At 42.6% G+C, this 18960-nt stretch overlaps 1 protein-coding gene and 1 long non-coding RNA gene across 3 annotated transcripts in view; one reads left to right on the top strand and one right to left on the bottom strand.

The window, feature by feature from the left end:
• Positions 1–1277: 1277 nt before the first annotated feature.
• RFTN1 (raftlin, lipid raft linker 1) overlaps positions 1278–18960 on the bottom strand; it is a 98529-nt gene continuing 80846 nt past the window's right edge. For both annotated transcript variants that reach the window (XM_065051463.1, XM_065051462.1), the window contains exons 8-10: positions 8376–8479; positions 7041–7122; positions 1278–3709 (exon numbers count right to left, since the gene is read on the bottom strand). In XM_065051463.1, the coding sequence (XP_064907535.1) occupies positions 3275–3709; positions 7041–7122; positions 8376–8479 (621 nt within the window). In that variant the 3' untranslated portion in view covers positions 1278–3274. The remainder of the gene's footprint in view (positions 3710–7040; positions 7123–8375; positions 8480–18960) is intronic.
• On the top strand, positions 9766–14243 carry LOC135578465 (uncharacterized). The gene is made up of 2 exons (XR_010470104.1): positions 9766–10739; positions 10899–14243. It is a non-coding gene; the product is annotated as an uncharacterized LOC135578465 (long non-coding RNA).

The following is an 18960-nucleotide window of genomic DNA, read 5'->3' on the forward strand; positions in this document are numbered from 1 at the left end:
CCATTTAATGATCATTGTCTTGCCCAGGTGACCACCTGCTCTAAACACCAGCATGCGCAATTCCTCCTCCCAACAGAGTGGCCAGCACACTCCTCCCCCAAGGAGAGGAGCCTGTTGGGACTGATGTACAGACCTGGGGTTTGTTGGTTCAACCAGGACGTGTCCATGTGAAAATACACCAGCGTCACATTAAAATACACCTGCGTGTGCTGTGGTGCTTCCTTGTCACCTGCCGGCATCGGTGACACGTGGTAGCACAACCCGTCAGCTCCTTCCCCAGATGTGCAAGCAGTGCCCGTGTCTGCTTCGCTCACCAGAGAGGCACAGAAAGGTTACTTTGCATCCTTACTGGAAGATTCCATCTGATTTGGGAAAAAAAAAAATAGGCTGGGCTTAAAAAGGTGGCTCTTCACAAGCAAGGCAAGGGCCTGGCTTCTCCCTCCAGCTTCTGCTGGGGGTGACAAACCCTGAGATGGAGCTGGGGGCTCAAGTGTGGCTTCCCTGGGGAGAGATGGAGGTGGTACCTCTGCAGCCAAACTCCCATCTCTTGCTCCTCCCACCTACAGTCTCTCCACTCTTGGCATATTTCCCTGCATTGGTCAGGTCTTCTTCAGATCACAGTTAAGCTCTGGCCCAGCCCTTTCCCTTCTCCATTCAGGCTTCAAATAAAGTGATGACTACTTGCTCTGATTGCCTCGGACACTCTGCTGGTCTGGCTTTTTCAAGCCCAAAACATCAAACGCAGCTGAGATGCATCGTACACACAACATCCGCGGAGCCTCGCTACAGCACCCCAAGCTGCCTTCCCCAGCCTTCATCTCATCCCCGTCATCCCTCCACAAGGCGATTTAAGCTCAGTTTACTTAGGTGACTATGGTGAAAGCACACGCGCAACTCCAGGCAGCTGAGCTCAGATTAATTCAAAGTCACAAACTGGAATTACGTAACTGTAAAACCAGAACCATTTTCCCTTTTTAACTTGAAAGAATGTGAACGTTCCCACCGAATCTTCCCAACCCAAGCCACTCTGGCATTTACAGGAACCAAGTTTTAAATCAAGCTCTTAAACAAGTGCAACTTCCTCATAGACCGTTACACGCTCTATCAGACTGGTGATGGAAAACCTAGTAGCCAGTTCTCTAGCACTAGTAACTACTGCTAATTCAGTAGTAACTACTGCTCACTTAGTAGTAAGGAGCTTCCCTTCATCACCAGTTACAGACCCCGAGTTCCTCCTCTTGGGGACAAATTACTGGCAGTTGTGCAAGTACCACAAGTAAGAAATCTCCTCATGACCTTTATTTCTTTTTAGTTTTGTCAGCAGCTGGGATCCAGTTAAACAAGGTCAAATTGCAATTCAAGAAACGATTTCTATTCGAAAGTATTTGGAGAGTTCTTTCTACTGCAACACTTTCCTACTAGTATAATGTTCATTAAATACAGTATATTTTTAAACAAGATGAGTACAAAGCTAGTCCTTGAAATAGAAACCATCAGCAGAAGGATCTTACGGTAATAAAATTTGCAAACAGGTACTTAAAGCTGTACAGAGCAGAGACCTTGTATTTAAGTAGAACTACTGAAACAACCTATTTTTGAGGCTACTGGAACTTCAGTTTAATCTCATGAAACAGAATGAAATAATTGAAAAATACCACCAGAAACTGAAATTAGTTATAGTCCTCTGGTTAAACCACCGAGATCAAAATAAAAACTCTTTAAGCAATGAAAGAAATACCACCGTGCTTTATGTGTGTGAAATCGAACGGTTTAAACCTCAGTGCCGCTGTCCCAATGAGATGAATATTCGAAGTGGTGGGATTTTTATCCCCTTCTCTGCCATGTTCTGCCAACTGTATAATTTTAAGGCATGGAAAATGCTTTTGAACCACTCCAGGTGCACAATTGATACAGAACAGAGTTCTCTGTGCAGCATTTTGATTTGAAGACTAAGGAAAATTATCAGAAATCAATCAAGGGAAAAAACAGCAAATCACTTACAGAGCTCTTGCTTTTACAAAAACTAAAATTGGGGGAATTTAGAATGTATTTCCCACCTTGTTCCCAGATCATTTCTAAACAGGGATGAAGGTGGTTAAGAAGACAGAAACAACTACTTCCTACAGTTTTAAGAACACTGAAGTACTTGGAGAACACTGGCACCGAAGCTATATTACACATGTACATTCACTTGTAAATATTTAATGTAGCTCCAAACATTAAAATGCTGGTAATTTTACAGAATTCCGTTAGGTATCAGTCTCAACATACAGTTACTTGTATGAAAAAAAGCCCCTTTATTAAGGTGTTTGCATTTCGTAAGGTCATTTAGTGACATTTGTTGGCCACTGCCTCCTGCTCTTTGCCATTTCAGTTCCTTCTCACAACATATTTTACGGCATCACCTGCAACGGTCAGGAGGTGACATCTAGTTCCAATTTTAGTGAAGACAGCCACTAAAAGACACATATTTTTACCTGTTTTTTTCTGTTTTGCTATCTTCTGAAGCCCCCACAACTACTGACTGAAGCCCCCACCACTGTCGATGAACTGTTGATTGGCAAAGAACATAAACGTGAGCGAATAGAAAATTGCATTTTCTATTGGAATCATCTGCCTCACACAAATTTACCATGGGGTCGCTTACCTGGTGCGTCTAAAATAGGTACATAATTTGCTTATTGCTTAAAGATCTGCAAGAGTTAATAAAATTCAGAAGAGAGTATCAGCAGTAAGTGTGCTGTTTCAGATAAATACAGACAACAGCCCTCTTCTCTAAGCTTTCCGATTTCAGCCTGTTTAAGCCCAAATACCGTTTTCATGACACTACAAGCTTAATGACAAAATAACATACGGCACAGTAACTTCCCCAGCAAAGATATGTGGATGAGAAAGTGTCACAGAATAAAATCTGACCAAGGGGAACGCTTGCCCTGACCTAGGTACAAACCTGGTTTGCTAAGGTCAGTGAGAGAAAAACCCGAGTATGTTTTCTGTCCCTACGTTTTCATTTGAAGTGCAGCTCTAGGAGACAGCCCAGGGCACATCCCACTCTGTGAACAAGATGGAATTTGGCAATTAATTTCTGTGGGTTAAAAAGCCTGGGTCCTGTAGTTACTTAAAATACCAAGATATTGGTGTGTTAAGGAGCAAAGTAAGTACAATGCCAAAGAAATGCTGAATTGAGCAAAGGAGTTAGCGATGGTGACAGCAAAATCTGTTCTGCTCTCTCGGCAAAGTATCAGCGACTCACAGGATACCTGATGCATAGGTCTTACTCAGAGGAGCAGCCTGTGTCCAGCCCTGCCCCGTCACTGCCAGCGCAGCCGTCTGACACCGGAGCAGAGTCCCCCGCCTCTGTTCCCGGACCCGCGCAGCAGTCAGACGTGCTCTGGCTGACACAGACCTGCACGGCGTTGTCATCAGTATCGCAACTGGCAGGACCTGTCTCTTCTGAGCCCCCATCACGATGGGCATCTCCGTCCTCGGTCCCTGCTACCGCATGTCCCAAGTCTATGACATTGTCCAGCTGCTGTTCTGGATCAGGCTTGGCCTCTGAGATTTGTGCTTCTAAGTTTCTTGTGTTCTCTGTGACTTCAAATTCCTGCTTCTCCTCTGATGTTTGTTTCTCTCTCGTACTTAATTTCGCCTTTGCGGATTTCTTCATTTGCTTGTTGTGCATGTCTTCTTTGGAGAACCTCCAGTGAAACTGCAAGTAAGAGATCCAAGCGTTAAAGACCATTAGAGACAATCTCACACGGACACTTGCTTTCCAGAATAGAAACGTTTTGATTATTTAGTTTTAATTCAAAGACTAGTTTGACCAAAAAGACCCAAGATTAAAAAAAAAAAAAATCGCATGACTGTATCAGATGGCTTAAGATCATTTGTGCCACATGTATGTGTCTGTTACACAGAGAGAAGAGACACTGGTGCGTCCTGCCTCTGCTGCTTCACGTGCCTGGTGGGGTCCTCTCCACATGTGGTGCCGCCCGCAGCCCCCGGCAGACACGCAAGAACGTGCGAAGCTGCACAGGCGCACGCGGAGGAGGCAACCCCATGGCGTTATCCCAATGTTTTTCACCACGTCAGTGGCAGAACTAACACAACCCCCAAGGCTACAGCCAAACAGCAAAATATTCTGCACCCTTTGTATGAATGGTTTTTGATGAGTAAACATGACGCTGCCTCCTGCAGCGCTCGCCATGAGACTCGCCACAGCTGCCATTTCAGAACTTGCTTAACTACTATTAAATAAAGAAAACAACTAGTACTACCTTGAAATACTGATGTGATGGGTATAACATACATAAAGCCTGATAAATATGCTACTAATATATCTGCTTCACGTGTCAAAAAGTGAATGGAGCTTCTCAAGGGAAGCCAGACCACGTTCCAAGCCCCTGCTGAGCCATTCCACACAAGTTTGCTAAGTACAGGTGAATGTGCACAACCAGTTCATCAGCAGTGACCACGTCGATGAAAACTCAGGGACAGGTTTGGAGGCGATGTTGGGATGGCCTAAGACATCTCATCAGGACATTCAGCAAATTCAGCTGTGGTCCCAAAAGCCATTCTTACCTGTGCAACTAGGTCTGTGTCCAAGCTGGTCAAAAGAAGGACTCATGTCATAGATTTTTGATCCAGCTATTTATTCCTTTATCAAAAAGCCATTCAAAATATATTGAGTTCATAAGATCACAAAGAGGCAGCAATGCTCTTTTCTTTTGCTACCCAGAACTTAATGTAAAAAGGAGAAAAAAAACCAAACATGGAAACTGGCTTTTACAAGATTCTTCTTGGTTTTACTTGGAGGAGGCAATCTTTCACTTAAATATCATCATAATTTAGAGAAGGAGGAAATAGAGCATCTCGGTTCTAAAGCTCAAATGTTTAAAATTCAGAGACACCTGAATATTTTCCTCTCTGATGTGCAGGAGTGCTGGGCACCCACAGCTCCCCTTCAACTCAAAGCTCTCTTTGACGGAAGGTGAGATCAGGGCCCTAAATGTGATAAAGATCAAACTGTAGGAGACTGTGTGTGTATGTGCAGATGTATGTATACTTAGACAGGTATTTATATTGTGTTTCACAAGAACGCATACAGCCAGTTTCTGCTGAAATAAGCATCACTTTTGCATTATTGTGAATGAACTCGATTAACTCATCACTGACTGAATATCACACTAATGAGAGTCCTTCTGTCTTACTGAAAAGAAAAATAAGTTGTCCCACTCCCTGCATGTTGCCTTTTCTGTTCCTCTGGCTGAAGTGAACAGCGGCTGGTTGGTGTGTGTAGAGAGGGTGGATCACCCAACACTGTGATGTCCCTTTAATCTCATCAGCCTATTTCCCTCCTCCGAGGGGTCATCTATAAACATTTCAGACCCTGAGAGCCTGTGACGTGGTATGTGGAATATTCAGAAACTTAATCAAATGCCAGGTTTGGCATCTTTGAAGTGACTCACAACAACCACTTACAGATGTTGAACCATCTTATGTTTCTTTATATCACTATAATCAATGTACCCCACTTTTCCTTGACCTTTGGTATGAAAATATGCTGTTGTGATTTTTGCCCTCAAATACATCTGCATGTTTAATACTGACAACAACTAAATCCTTTGTTTTGTCAACCAGACATTGTTAAATAAGTTTTTATGTGGCCAAATGAAAACGTTTTGAGTCATCTGGATGCTATTCATTTGTTATTATAACACAAGCACTCAGTCAGTATCATGCTGATTTCTCTATTTGAAGACATACCATCATTTACAGGTTCCCACCCCTTCCATTAAAACCACGCACAGTGGTGGGAGAAGAATGACCAGATACAGGCACTCCGACCCTCATCCCCAGATGCCTTTAATCACCCGAAAACAAAGAGAAGAAAGAAAGATGGGCTTTGTAACACCTTCACAGAATACTCAGGGTTCCAGCTTTGCTAATGAGAGCAGGTAAATCCTAAATCACAGTCCTTCTCCCAGCAGGTCTCTCCTGCTTCAGTCAGTTCAAACACTCTCCAGGTCTCCACTGCATCTAAAAGATGATTTTCACAGAACCAGGCTCCGAACCAGTCAGGGTGTTACAGATTAAAACTATCTGTAGTTATCCAAAGTGCTGGGTAAAATGTTCCTAGTGCTCAGCTCTGCTTAGTGTTTCCAACCTCCTGCTCTGGCTCATCTTCCTCGGGGTGACGTCTGGCTCACCGGCACTAAGGGACGTGCACAGAGCCAGAGTCTAAACAAGCCTTTTTAATTAGCAGTCTCTTCATCATGTGGTTTCAGAGATCTTTTCCGTACTTCACCTGGCTTTTCTGATCCCTTTGCATACTGAAAGGGCAAGGCAAATCCCAGTACTGTAGGAAGGTCAGCACTTCCTCAGTTTCCAGTTTAAACCAGTCCTTGTATTTCCCTCTCGGCTGTTCAGCCTGACGGGTTTGGGCAGGGATTCCCACAGCTACACATTTAAAAATGGAAAGGGGAATACATACGTGCATCCACACAGGTACACCATCAGCTGTCAGCTACGTTCTCAGATAGTTTAGATGGATTCGGGGGGCTTTGGTTTTGGTTAAATTCTAGCAGAATTTATGAACATTGACACAGTAGACAGAAGCACCAGCCAAGATCAGGCCTGCATTGTGCTGTGCTCTACAAACACACAGAGCAAGGAAGAGAGGGCAATTTAAACAGAAAAGACAGGCAGTGGGGGAGAGAGAGCAGCATTGGTTCTACCTTGCAGGCAGTGAAACGTGGGCAGAGAATTTTAGGTCACGTATAGAGGTTTATGTCCTGTTCATGTAAAGAGAAATCTACGTCTCTTCTGCTGCTGTGAGTTCAACAGAGAATGAAACGTAAGAGTTTGCACATCATTTGAGCATTTTTTGTTTCTTTCATCGGAACAGTTCAATTCCTTGTGTCTTGCTACTGTACCACAGAAACGTTGAATAGGCCATTTTTACTTCTATGTGAAATCAATTATAGTGTTAAAATACCACCAACAAAAAACAAAGAAACTGGGAACTCAAGGTTATTTACCTTAGATTCTTTCTTCTTTGCTTTCTGGGGCAAAGAAGGTCTCTGAAGAAATACAATTTGCTTTGTAGATAAATTCCCCTCCCTGAAAAGAAACAAATGCACACTCCTGAGAATGAATTAAATTTACATCCAGCATCATTCAAAGCAAAAATCCATCTCAGTCATTTATTTCTGCAGGTCAAAGAACAACAAAATGAAGAGTGACCTAAACATTCCCTGTCCCCAGTGTCTTTGAGCAGCCTGGTATTTTTTGGGGAAAAAAAGAGCAACTGTTTGGCCTGATAAGAGTCTGTCAGCCTGTTACAGGCTTTTGCTGAATGTTTTAAGCACATAAACACAGAACAAATTGTTTGGAACATAGAGCGAGAACCGCAAGTGGCAGGGTGCCTGTGTGCAGCTCTGCAGGCACAGCCAAATGCCACCAGGGGTTAGACTGGGTGGGTGCCCTTCTGCACCGTCAGCCTGACCTGTGTTACTCAAGTTAAAACAGGATACAGAAAGCTAGAAGAGGAAGAAACCCATATATACCCTTAAGAGACAAGGCTTACAAATCATAATTGGGATATTCTATTCATTCCTATATTTAAACACATCTGAAAAACTTAAATACCATTTTTTCCCCCAGCACAGATGGCCTTTACTTTTTAGCTTTTTATGTGTAGGAGTAGTCTTCATCATGTCATAAAGAACTGGGCATATTTTTACTTTTTAAGATAAAAAATCATGATGATTATATTGGTGTATATATAAATATATTCCTGACCAGTGAAAATTCAGAAAGCGCCATCTTCGTGATTAACAAGTGGGATGACTGTTTTTCACCACAGTTATGAAAAGTATTTTTAAGTGATTTGCATTTGTATTTAAAAACTCAGAATATTAATAATAGCAGACTGCAGAATGATTATATATGCAAACAAAGCTACTAATGATACACCAATTCCACACGGTTCTTCTCAGCTAGGCCGTGTGTATCAGCAGCATCAGACAGACATCCGTTAAGAATAAAGTGAATTTTCTTCAGATAGGCAACATCTCACAGGTAAGAGGAGTTACCGGGAGATCCAGAGCAAGAACTTTAGAATCAAGGAGTTTACAGAGGGGCAGAGACAATACCCAGAAAATTCATGCCGAAACCACGCTGCCACCACCTTGCAGTATTTTGCCCACCAACCACGTGCTTCCTGCAGCTTGTGATGCTCAGAGGACCCAGAGAGCAGCTGCTGCGGGCATGGAAGGAAATCCACACTGGGGGCACGGAGAATCGCTTGCGGGGACCGTGGTGCCCCTACAGCTACTTCCCCGGCCGAAAGGCAGCGGCTGCCCCCTCCCTACCTGTTGGTCTTCACAATGGGAGTGGGAAGGACGCACGTCAGCTGCCAGCCGTACAGGGCAAGGGAGTTCAGCAGCGGAACGTAATCGGTCTGCACTTCAGCTCCCTAGGGAAGAAAAAAAATCAACAGTTAGCATCATCATGTGGAGTGTGACATTCGGTTTGACACAAACAAACAAAAAACACCACAAAAAAAAACCCCAAGTGTGGAGTTTTTTTGGGAGGGAGAATGGGTTTTGTCCTGAAGGGGGTCATTTGTGTGTTCAGCTAGGCAGGAAGGAAAACGTTTGAAAACGTGAGACATGGGACTGATCGCCCGTACGTCGCAAACTGTTAAATGAGTTTGTTTAAAATAGTAAACATCTGTGATCTTGTTTTTTCATTGCCTGAGTCATCTCTGTAGTTTTAGATGATTCCAGATCTGAACAGGACAAATTAACTGCATTTTATCAATTATCTCCTCCAAAGCAAAAAAATATTCAAGTAGTTTAAAATGACAAGTTTGCTTTGCCCAGATTCTGCACTTGTCTAGGCTAGAGTAAATCCTGAAGATTAGTACTAAAATCATTTGGGTTACTCTGCTGTGATGGACCAAGAGCAAAATAGCCAACAACAAAAACTAATATCTAAGCACAGATCTATTTTCCTTCTATCACCCCCAGATACACATCCCTTCCTTGTTATTTTGAATCAGGAAATCTGTGGGCGAGCCCAAAAGCGTTGCCTTTCAGTGCACAAGTTTGGCTCCAGCCACAGATCTACCCAGCAGAGCTTTGCTAATTCCCTTTCTACCAAGTGGCAGACCCTGCAGTTCGCACAGAAAGAACCACTGTTGGTTTCAACAAAGATTGTTCCAGTGAGGCGTCTAAACGCCAGGACTTCCAGTAACTTAACAAAGAGATGCTGGAGCGTATTTACTGGGTTTTAATTTTCATACACACAAAGCAGGCAAATGGTAACTACTAGTCTCTACAAATACAACTATATTCCATCGGAATAACAATTGTATTTGCCAAAAAGCTCAGGCACCTCCACTGGTTTCATGTGCAGGCAAGGAGTTTTAATTGCCAATTCTCAACACCGGGTAAGGCACAATAGTTTTGCAGCTCCAAAAATCCATTTATTCCACAGTAACAAAATAGCCATTGGATCAGAAATAATCCAAATCCTGCTGTAGTTATTTCAAGGTATTTCTGTGAATTCCAATCTCAGCTATTCCTTTCTTCTAACAAACGTAATTTAGGTCACTTGATATCTTCATAACTAAATGACTGTCTGACAGTAGCTATTAAAAACTACAAATGCAAATAGCTGAAGAAGCCGTATCACTCCTGCTTAAAAAGGAAAACGTTTAAAAGCTCTAGTCCAAGTGCACACGCTAGAGAACACGCTGCTAATGTTATGTCTGATTTCCGTATAGAGGCTTTCAGGGACTTACAGACACTCCTCTACTTTCCAACAGCACCATGTACAGACCAGAACTGCTGACTCCAGGAGAGAAAGGAGATGCCCTGCGAGAGGGGAGCAAGGCCACCTGGCCTTGGACTCATATCCTCCAAAATGATCAGGACTTATCCTACAGCTGTGACTGTGGTAGATTCGGAGTCTCCTCAGGCTCCCATTTCCCTGTGTAAGATGGATGCCCTCTTTCCAGTATTTAAAATAGTGCCCAAGGATAATGTGAAAATTATGACATAGCTAGATGCCTTTAAGAGCTAATGTCCCAAGAAAACACATCAACAACATGCTGAGATTTATGAAATTGGTCAACAACACCTCCCAAAAACAAAGACGAAAATACGCAATATGAGGATTAAGAATAAGGTCAGAGCATCCACCATCGCAAGCCTGCCATGAGGTGCCTGGAAGAACTCATAAAATGATCTGAGCAAAACATTCCCTCCATCAGACAGTGTTTGCAGAGGAAAAACCAGAAGGAGCTCAGTCATTTAGAGGGCGGAAGACTAGCAGGTCAGGAAAGACTGGCACAGCAGACCTTGTTTGTGCCCCAAGCAACATCTTATGTTGCAAAGAGGATTTCTATTTTGAATTAATTGCCCAAGGCTGGCGATTAGCAAGGAGAACCTTCTCCTTCCATCAGGATGTGCAACAAACGTCAAAAATCAGAGGGGGATTACGGCAATGAGGAAGGACACCGGTACCACGCAGAGCTCATTTGGCTGCTGCAGAAGCCAAATTGTCTCGGGGACGCGCCGTCACTGCTGCCACAGCCCGCTGTCCCCGCAGGCTCCCAGCGGCGAGACGAGGCCGGCTCCGGACCTGGCGCACTTGTCAGGATTAAGCATCATCTGCAGCAGATGATGATGTATTTCACAACCCCAGTGGTGCAGAAAGGAAAAGAACAGGTAAGTGCATTGAAAAGTGTCATTACTCGAATATAAACTTAAGATAAACTGAAGTCAATTAGGCTCAAAGATTTTTTTTTCTTCAATCTGAAAATGTAAAAAACGCTGTTGCAAGTGTGCTGTGCAGCTGTTACAAAGAGGTGACCTCTGATTTTTCAGATGTGCTGGCTCCCACCACGCGTGAGGCTGTTTGGAGGATTCAGCGTGGGCTTTACGCAGGGGCACACGTCTCCTCCGGGCTCCATGGGCTCCTCCAAAAGCTCCCCTGACTCTGCAGGACACTCGGCTGGAACCTCTGCCACAGGTACCCAGGCAATGAACTACTAATAATTGGCTCCTTCGAAGATGATAGACAAAAGAAAGGAGCCACTCCTGAATAAACAGGTGTAATTCATAAGGGCTCCAAGCTCTTTACTTGCAAATACAGATAATTGAAGCTTTCTTTAAGACCACAAGAAACGGCTTCTCCCTCCCCCCCCTCCTGAATCACGGGCTGTAATCGTACCCCACAACTGGAATTTGCGTGCCAGCAGGAGTCACAGTTGTACAGACCTTAAATTGGTGTCATATTAAGTGCTTTCCAAAGCAAAAATGCTTCTAAACAAACAATACACTGGGGGATGGGTGCAGAGGAAAAGAGTCATCTTATATTCATTCTATATTTAATGTGATAATTAAAATTATTTTACCTATTATTATTTGAGACAATTGAAATTAAATTTCAAACATACAGTTTCTTAAAATGAAATTTCAATGCTCTTTCTAGCTGGCAAATATTGGATTTGAACACCAGAAGTAAAAAGTACGTGCCAGAGCTCTACTGAAAAATAAGTGTTCAAATAATGCGTCTCAAGCCGGGAGACATTTCATTCAGTGAAAGGGTGGAAGATTTTAATTAACTTGCTTCCCACTCTCCCGTGGATGATAAGGAATCTCTGATCACACCTTGAGTGTCAAGAAGCCAGAGCATATTGAGCTAGGTTTTTCCCTTGACTTGCATCACATGAAAAGAATTTATTTTATTTATAGTTGCACTGTTTGTTTTCAGCATTTTCTCCTTTCACAGCTGCTTCTGCTCATTAGAAAAACAAAAAGATTAAAAAATGATAACGATAATATCTAGGGCAAGCCACACAAACAACTGCATTAACAATTTTTCTTTTCTTTTGCCCCCCCCGCGGCAATTTTAACCACAGCAAGATAATAAACAAGACAACTACTAAGCTCTTGTGAGACACAAGTTCTACACAAATCATTCTTTCCTGGGTTAAGCGAATGTGATTTAGTGACAAGGCAGCTACGGATTGTCACCATTTAATATTTTTTTCCAACACGGATTAAAGAGTAGAAGATTGAAAATTCCATTAAATAAATCTTAATAAAACCTTTACCGGCAAATCCTAACAGACTGCGTACTAAGATCTACAGACAGATGGCAAAGAGGATGGAAGTAAAAAAACACAAGTCGCTTTCAAAGTGTAACCCGCTGTTTGTTGAGGAAAACCGGCAGCACGTTCAAACCCGGCTCCTTCCGAAAAATACAAGGGAGAGCCCGGGAGGGCGGCAGCGTGCACCCCCAGCCAGGGCTGCTCACCAGCCCCACCGCTGCCAAAGCCAGAGCTTCTCCCAGCGCTCTGAAGGGAGGACGAAGAAGGCAGAACCTGCACCTTAGTGGAAAAGACGGACAGTAAAAGGAGAGAAATTGAATAAACCGGCTGTGTGAGACTGAGCGGGTAAAACATACTGGAAATGTTTTATGTTTGCAGTAACACGGCTGACAAGGAGGCTAAATCCAAGCTCTAAAATTCTGAATTATTTGCCTTTTTCCTTTTCAAACTTCTTCCAAAAGGTAATTTCTGCTAATAATATAACATTATTGATCCATGAAAAACACTGATTGGAAGCAGAAGTTTCCCAAGTGTTTCAGCAGTAAAAGTTGGACTGTGCTCCTCCAGTACTGAGCTGCCCCTAAATGTCTGTGTGCAACTCACCACAGCCTGTTGCCAGCAGGCACGGGCTACACAACCATCAGCTGCAAGGCAGAGGGTGCGGGACGGCTCCGGCACCCTCAGAAACCACCAGCGGCTTTTGGCAGCAGATGAGTCACTGACCAACACCAACCAGCAGCTAAATTGGGACCGTAGTAGAAAGTTAATAGAAAAAAAAGTAAGAAACAAATGCACAGAAAGGCTTTTTGCACATTATTCTGGGCATATGTGATTTAGATTTATTTATGATTATATAACATACGTGGATTCATGCACGGTCAAGTATTTTTGAGAATAAAATCAAGCTGTAACATGATACAGGGTAGCATCCTGTTAAGACAGTTTTTCTGAGATACAGATGTATCCAGTCACACTTTCAATAGGTACACAGCTGCTGAGTAGCATCTGCATCTGCCTCCAGGCCTACGGCTAAACAAAAAACAACCAAAAATCCCTCATGTGCCCACAAACCCCACTTCTCTCAGTGACTTCTGCAGATGTAAATCCCACTTTCTAGCACATGAATAAACTAACAAAAATGTTTGAGTGCTTCTAATATTGCCTGCAGTTGTAACAAAGAAGCACATTCATGCAGCAACACAATTTTGCATTTATAGAAGCACAGGATAGGTAGCAAAAGCTCCAGAAGCTGAATGTGTTGACATGGAGGTTTCCCCACAAAGGAAGCACAGAAGCATCTTGTGAAATGTGTTAAACTTACATGCACTGGCAACGGGATAGGACAACTCCACCTAACTGGCCATGGAGCACAAGAAATACATGTAATGTAGCAACCCATCAGTACATCTCTTTAAATAACTCTGGCATTTTCAGTTTTCCAGTTCCTGCAATACTTGTGCACTGTGCCTTTAACTGATCCCTGATTTTGCTGTTTGTCCATCAACTGTTATTGGGAAAAAAACCCAACAGCATAGAAAAACACTACCCGAGAACTTGTATACTCCAGGGTGCCTTGCCACACACAGCTTTGTCATCTCCATGCAGCTTCCCCAATGTAATTTCCTTCAGTTATAATTTATTCTCAAAAAAAATTTGGCCTTTGCAAAAAGGCTTTTGTGAACGGTTCTGCCATTATGGAACTAATAATCTGTTTCCATGTGAGAAATGCAGCTGAAGCACAAAACCCTGTACGGCCACTGGTTCGGGCAGCAGGAGAGCAGAAGTTGGCACTGCCCTTCACTTTAGCGCAGATTTATGGGGTCCCAGTACCTGCATCCCCTGTGCCCCAAAATGGGGGGGGTCCCTCCCAAACCCTGGCAGCAGCACAGGGTCAAAGAGTTGCCTTAGCCAGGGCAGCACTGCATGGCCAAAGGTGACCTGCTGGGGAAAAGAAACCTGCCTTGTGCCCTGGGTGGTTTTTTAGGAAGTATCACAGAGGACTGAAATGCTTTTTCTCAGCTTATTTTTAAGTGGGAAGATTTTATGGGTGACCAGAGAACTAATTCTTCTTGCTGATCCCGTCACAAACCACGACAGATAGGAAGTGATTTTTTTTTTTTTTAAATTCAGACCACTTTAAATCCTGTGCTCTTCTGTCTGTTTAGTTCAAGTGCCTTTTACTCACATGGAAGAAGTGTTGGCTTTGTTAGACACCCAACAGTGCAAGTCTCAGGAAAGTTCCGAATTCGTATTGGTAGATTTTATTACTAAATTTATCAAGAAAACCAAAGAAAAAGATTAATCATGTATAGAGCATATCTCTGCTGAGTTCAGTAGACAAATACATAGGTATATATGCTGCTTTCGTATCTTACGTAGAAGAAAGAAAGAAAGAAACAAGAACTGGAAAAAATTGTTGAAGATAACAGGCTCCTGAAGGTTTTTGTTCAGCTTTTCTTGAAGAGCAACGAAATGCTGAAATATTATGCTCAGGCAACATACATGTCCTTTGGGTGGCCAAGAGGGTCATGCACACAACTGCATTTCCTGCCAATCGCCATCAGATCCTTTGCTGACCTGGTCATGCCTTTCTCCCATGGCTACAGACAGCAGAACGGAGCTTAACTGACATATGACCTAAATCAGATCTACAGACAAATGAAATCCTCATTTCCAGGGAATTTGTTTCAAGGCTTACATTAAGGCAACTTGTAACCTAGGCTCAGCAGAGATAATTTTTCAAATCTTTTGATATGTTGCACTTTAAAGGGTTTTAACATGTCTACAGCAGATACTGACCCCATTCAGTTCTGCCAGGGAAATAGCAACACCATGATGTATTTGAGATTTTAATTCATGCCAGTACACCAAAGACATGATATAGCAGACAATAAAAAAGTGATGAATCACCAGCTGAAAATTTTAAATGAGAAAATGTCCATAAGTTAAGGACAATATTTTCAGGATGAACAAGGCTTCAGAAGCTGAACCAATGCAGAAATGTAAAATAAATGTTATGGCACTCAACTTTAAAGACAGTATTAGCTATTTTGTCATGGGCAATGGGGAAGAGAACGTGACAGATTAGAGGTGGGGAGAGGGAAATCATGCAGGCTCTGATTAATCAGAACTGTCTACCTACATTTGCCTACACAAGCAGAATTAAAACCATCAAACAAGTTTTGGTGCTAGATCTCAAAGACTGCGGTGGAAATAATGTGCCCTGACATTTTTAGAGTTAAAGCAATAGGGATGAGAGTAGCATTTTGTCATTAGAAGTCCTGTGGTCATTTGCAGGGGATGCCACTGCTGTGCTTTGAGAAGAAAGAGTTAAATGACTCAGAGCTATTACATCCTGCCTGCTGCTTGGCGGGACCACATACTGTGACAGCTGCAGCTTTACATCCTCTACAAACTGACATTTTACACACATACCCAGCGCATCACACTGTTCAGCTTGTTTTCTCTATTAGCCTTAGCAATTAAAAAGGCAGCACTTTATCTGCTAAGAGGTGTGCCAACCCTGCTCTTTTGCCATTATGGTTAAACAGCAGAACTTCACCTTTTCATTTAGTGCATGTAGTTACTAAGGGCATCAATACATGCTATATGTCTTCCTTTTCCAACAGCTTTCTTCTGTTGTGGCTGGGATTTCTTTTCTTTGTTTCTTCTTAATTGGTATACAGTGCAATAAATTTATGTTCAGTTCAGACCACATCTGAATAACTCCATAGCTCATCCAGATAATCAAATCTGATACAAATTTAAAATAAGGGTCCATTATACACATTTATGTCATGCTGCCCATCAGTGTTTCTTCCACTGCCTCGGTACAAATGAGAATGACAAATGGAAAAGGTTAATCTAGATCAGAGCTGAAGCTATAGCAAAGAAAAAAAAAAGGTCTACATTAATGAGTCATTGCCCTGCTCCAGAATTATCTCTGTGATAATTATACTTTGAAGTACTCATAACAGAAACAAAGCCTTTACTGGTTTTTGGACATCTTCTGTCACTACCGAACTCCATCTCCTTCCCTCTACATCCCCCAGTTTACAATCTCTTCCTCTGCCACTGCATTACTCCATGTTTATAGTAAAAAATGGTAAATTCCAACAGGGCTTAACAGAGAGGTGACTTAGTCTTCTGGGTACAACATTGGGCAAGTGCCTACAGATCCCTCGGCTTCTAGTCTTTCAGTCATTTGTTTGATGACTTTCCCTACTTATGCCTATGACGTCTCAGAAAGCATAAGGCATGAAATACCCAGGAAGTCATTTAAATGTCAGAAGAAAACAGAGCTGGTCAGCTCTGCTCTTCCTCTAAACTGACAAGATCTTCGCAAGAGTTCCCCAATGCCTCAACATCCTTCCTTCAGCAGGCTTTTTCTTCTCCATAAGCTTCCACTTCCAGGTTGGTGGGTAACATATTCATAATGAGGGGCACTGGAACTCAGAGGAGTAAAATTGCCAGGGAACACGCAGCATCTCCATTTGAAATTACAACAGAGAATAATCTGATCAGACCAACTGTGTTTCTGAAATTGCACATACCAAATCCTATGTCTGGAATGAGAGACTCTCCATGCTAGCCCTCACACTGACACGGTGTGCAGCAGTACAGCATCTCTTGACACACCAGATGGCACTGGGAGGTTGATTCCTTAATCTGTTGACCAGATGTGCCCCCAGCATGGAATTGCTAGAATTGAAGGCAAATGATACTTCACCTACCAGGGCTCTATTGCTTCAAGATGCCTTGCTAGAAGATAATCTACTGTTGTGTCCTGGTATTCTGGTCACCAGTCTGCTGTCATAGGATCCCCATTATCAAATGCTGTCCTGGTCACATAGCTTAAGACAAACTTTCCTGTGTCCACACAGAGCAAACTAAGAGTTGTGCAGGGGCCATTGCATATAGCTTTGTTGCAATATCCTACTGAGACAGAGAACCTTTCACTGGTTCTGACCAAGAATCCATTTAACTCAGAAAGTGGCCTCAAATGTGGTTATAAGTAACAGCTAAGGAAGGATAATATATATCAAGGCAAGCATGTCAGCATTTTTGCTTTTGTGTAATTCCTCTCAGCATGTCTGGTTTGGTTTCTACTGAAAGAAATCCAGTTTGTGCAATACGAGACCATTCTGTGATGTGAGGTGAGGCATATTAAGTGGGGAGGATCAGGGGGTTCACTTCAAAAACCCACTTCTGATCTGAATTAAAATGCTCACATAAACACAGAGATAGAGGAAAAAACATCACTTCCACCTGAACCCATCTAAACTTCTTGAACCCACAGCATTCTCCAGAGAGGAGTTCCATAGATCTGCTGCTGCTCACCTGAATTACCTCCTTTTTCTTTGTTTTGCACATGGACCCAGCCAGTGCCATTGGACAACCCTTAGTTCTTACACTGGAAAAGAAGAGAGAGCAACAGCTAATCCCTATTTACACACCTTCCATGATTTGGGATTCCGTTCCATGCAAATCTTCTCTTTGCCAGGCTGAAAGAACACACCATGTAAACTCTTCCTCATATGGAAGCTGGCTGTATGACTGGCCATCCGCGCTGCTCTTCTCTGAACATCTACAGCGCTAACATAACCTTCTGCAATAAGGTGCTGTCAAACCCCAGCTTATACAGTAGTGTGTAGTAGTATATATTTGCTGTTTCACACGCTATTCCTTTCCTAACAGTTTTTAACATATGGTTAACATTAAAGCTTCTTAACGTTTGCCTTCTTGATCAGCACTGACCTAATGCACTCATGGAACCATCTGTCATCATACCAAAACCTTGCTCCTGAGTGGCAACACCACAGTCTGACCCTAAAAACGAACAAGTCTGTAATAACTACAATAACTTTCAATGTAGTGTAGGAATAATCTGTTCAGATGCACATTAACACAAGAAAAGCTGCCATTAGTGCATTACACTGTTCTTCAAGAAGTTTCTAGCCATTATTATTATGGTCATTTCTTGCTATGCTACAAAGTCATAATCTAATAACCAAACTCTTAATACCAGTCTCCTGTAATTTTACACATTTAGTCTAGCATCTGTCCCATTTTCCCATAATGCACCCTTTTGGCATGTGTGTGCCTTGCGTGTCTTTCTTAGGATTTTACACCATTTACAGTATATTCCAAGTGAAAAGATCAGGCATTGACTTTATAGATATATAACATCTATTTCTGGCAGACTAGAGTATTCAAATAAAGAAAAAAAATGGAAAGAGTTACACAATGGTATCTTGTTTTCCCCCATGATCTTTTTGCTTCAAGTCACAAACAATTTTAAGCCCAGCTTTTCAAATACTTATGTGTGTATCAAATCTGGTGTGGAAGATCCGTACTGACCGATCTGATCTAAACAGTGTTTCTACTGACTGGAGTGTGCGCTTGGATCAGTAAAAAGACAGTCTATGACACACGTGGTTTGTTTATAGGGACCCACCCAGAATTTACAGTTATTTCAGCGGATGAAGCAGGTCAGACAGAAGCAAAGGCAGTTATCTGTGCAGCCCTGCTGCAGCTAAGCCCACCTAGAGGGCTGCCACCTTTATAACTGCGAGGCTACAGTGACTTGTGTGATCACGTTGCCCTGACAACCAATGGAGATCCTCTTTACAGTTAATCTAGCAGAAATCTGTATTTTTGGGACAGATAGCCCTGAGTTTCATTGCTCACCATCACTCACATTTCCTACCCTCCCCCAATAAAGCACAGAGATTACCAAAATAAAAAGTGCATCGTACAAACCTACAGTGTTGTCAACTGGCGTTATGGTTACGATGCATCGCTCTACCTCAGTTGCCTCTTTGCTATTGCTG

The sequence above is a fragment of the Columba livia genome, chromosome 2 (assembly GCF_036013475.1).
Source record: "Columba livia isolate bColLiv1 breed racing homer chromosome 2, bColLiv1.pat.W.v2, whole genome shotgun sequence".
Taxonomy (NCBI): Eukaryota; Metazoa; Chordata; class Aves; order Columbiformes; family Columbidae; genus Columba; species Columba livia.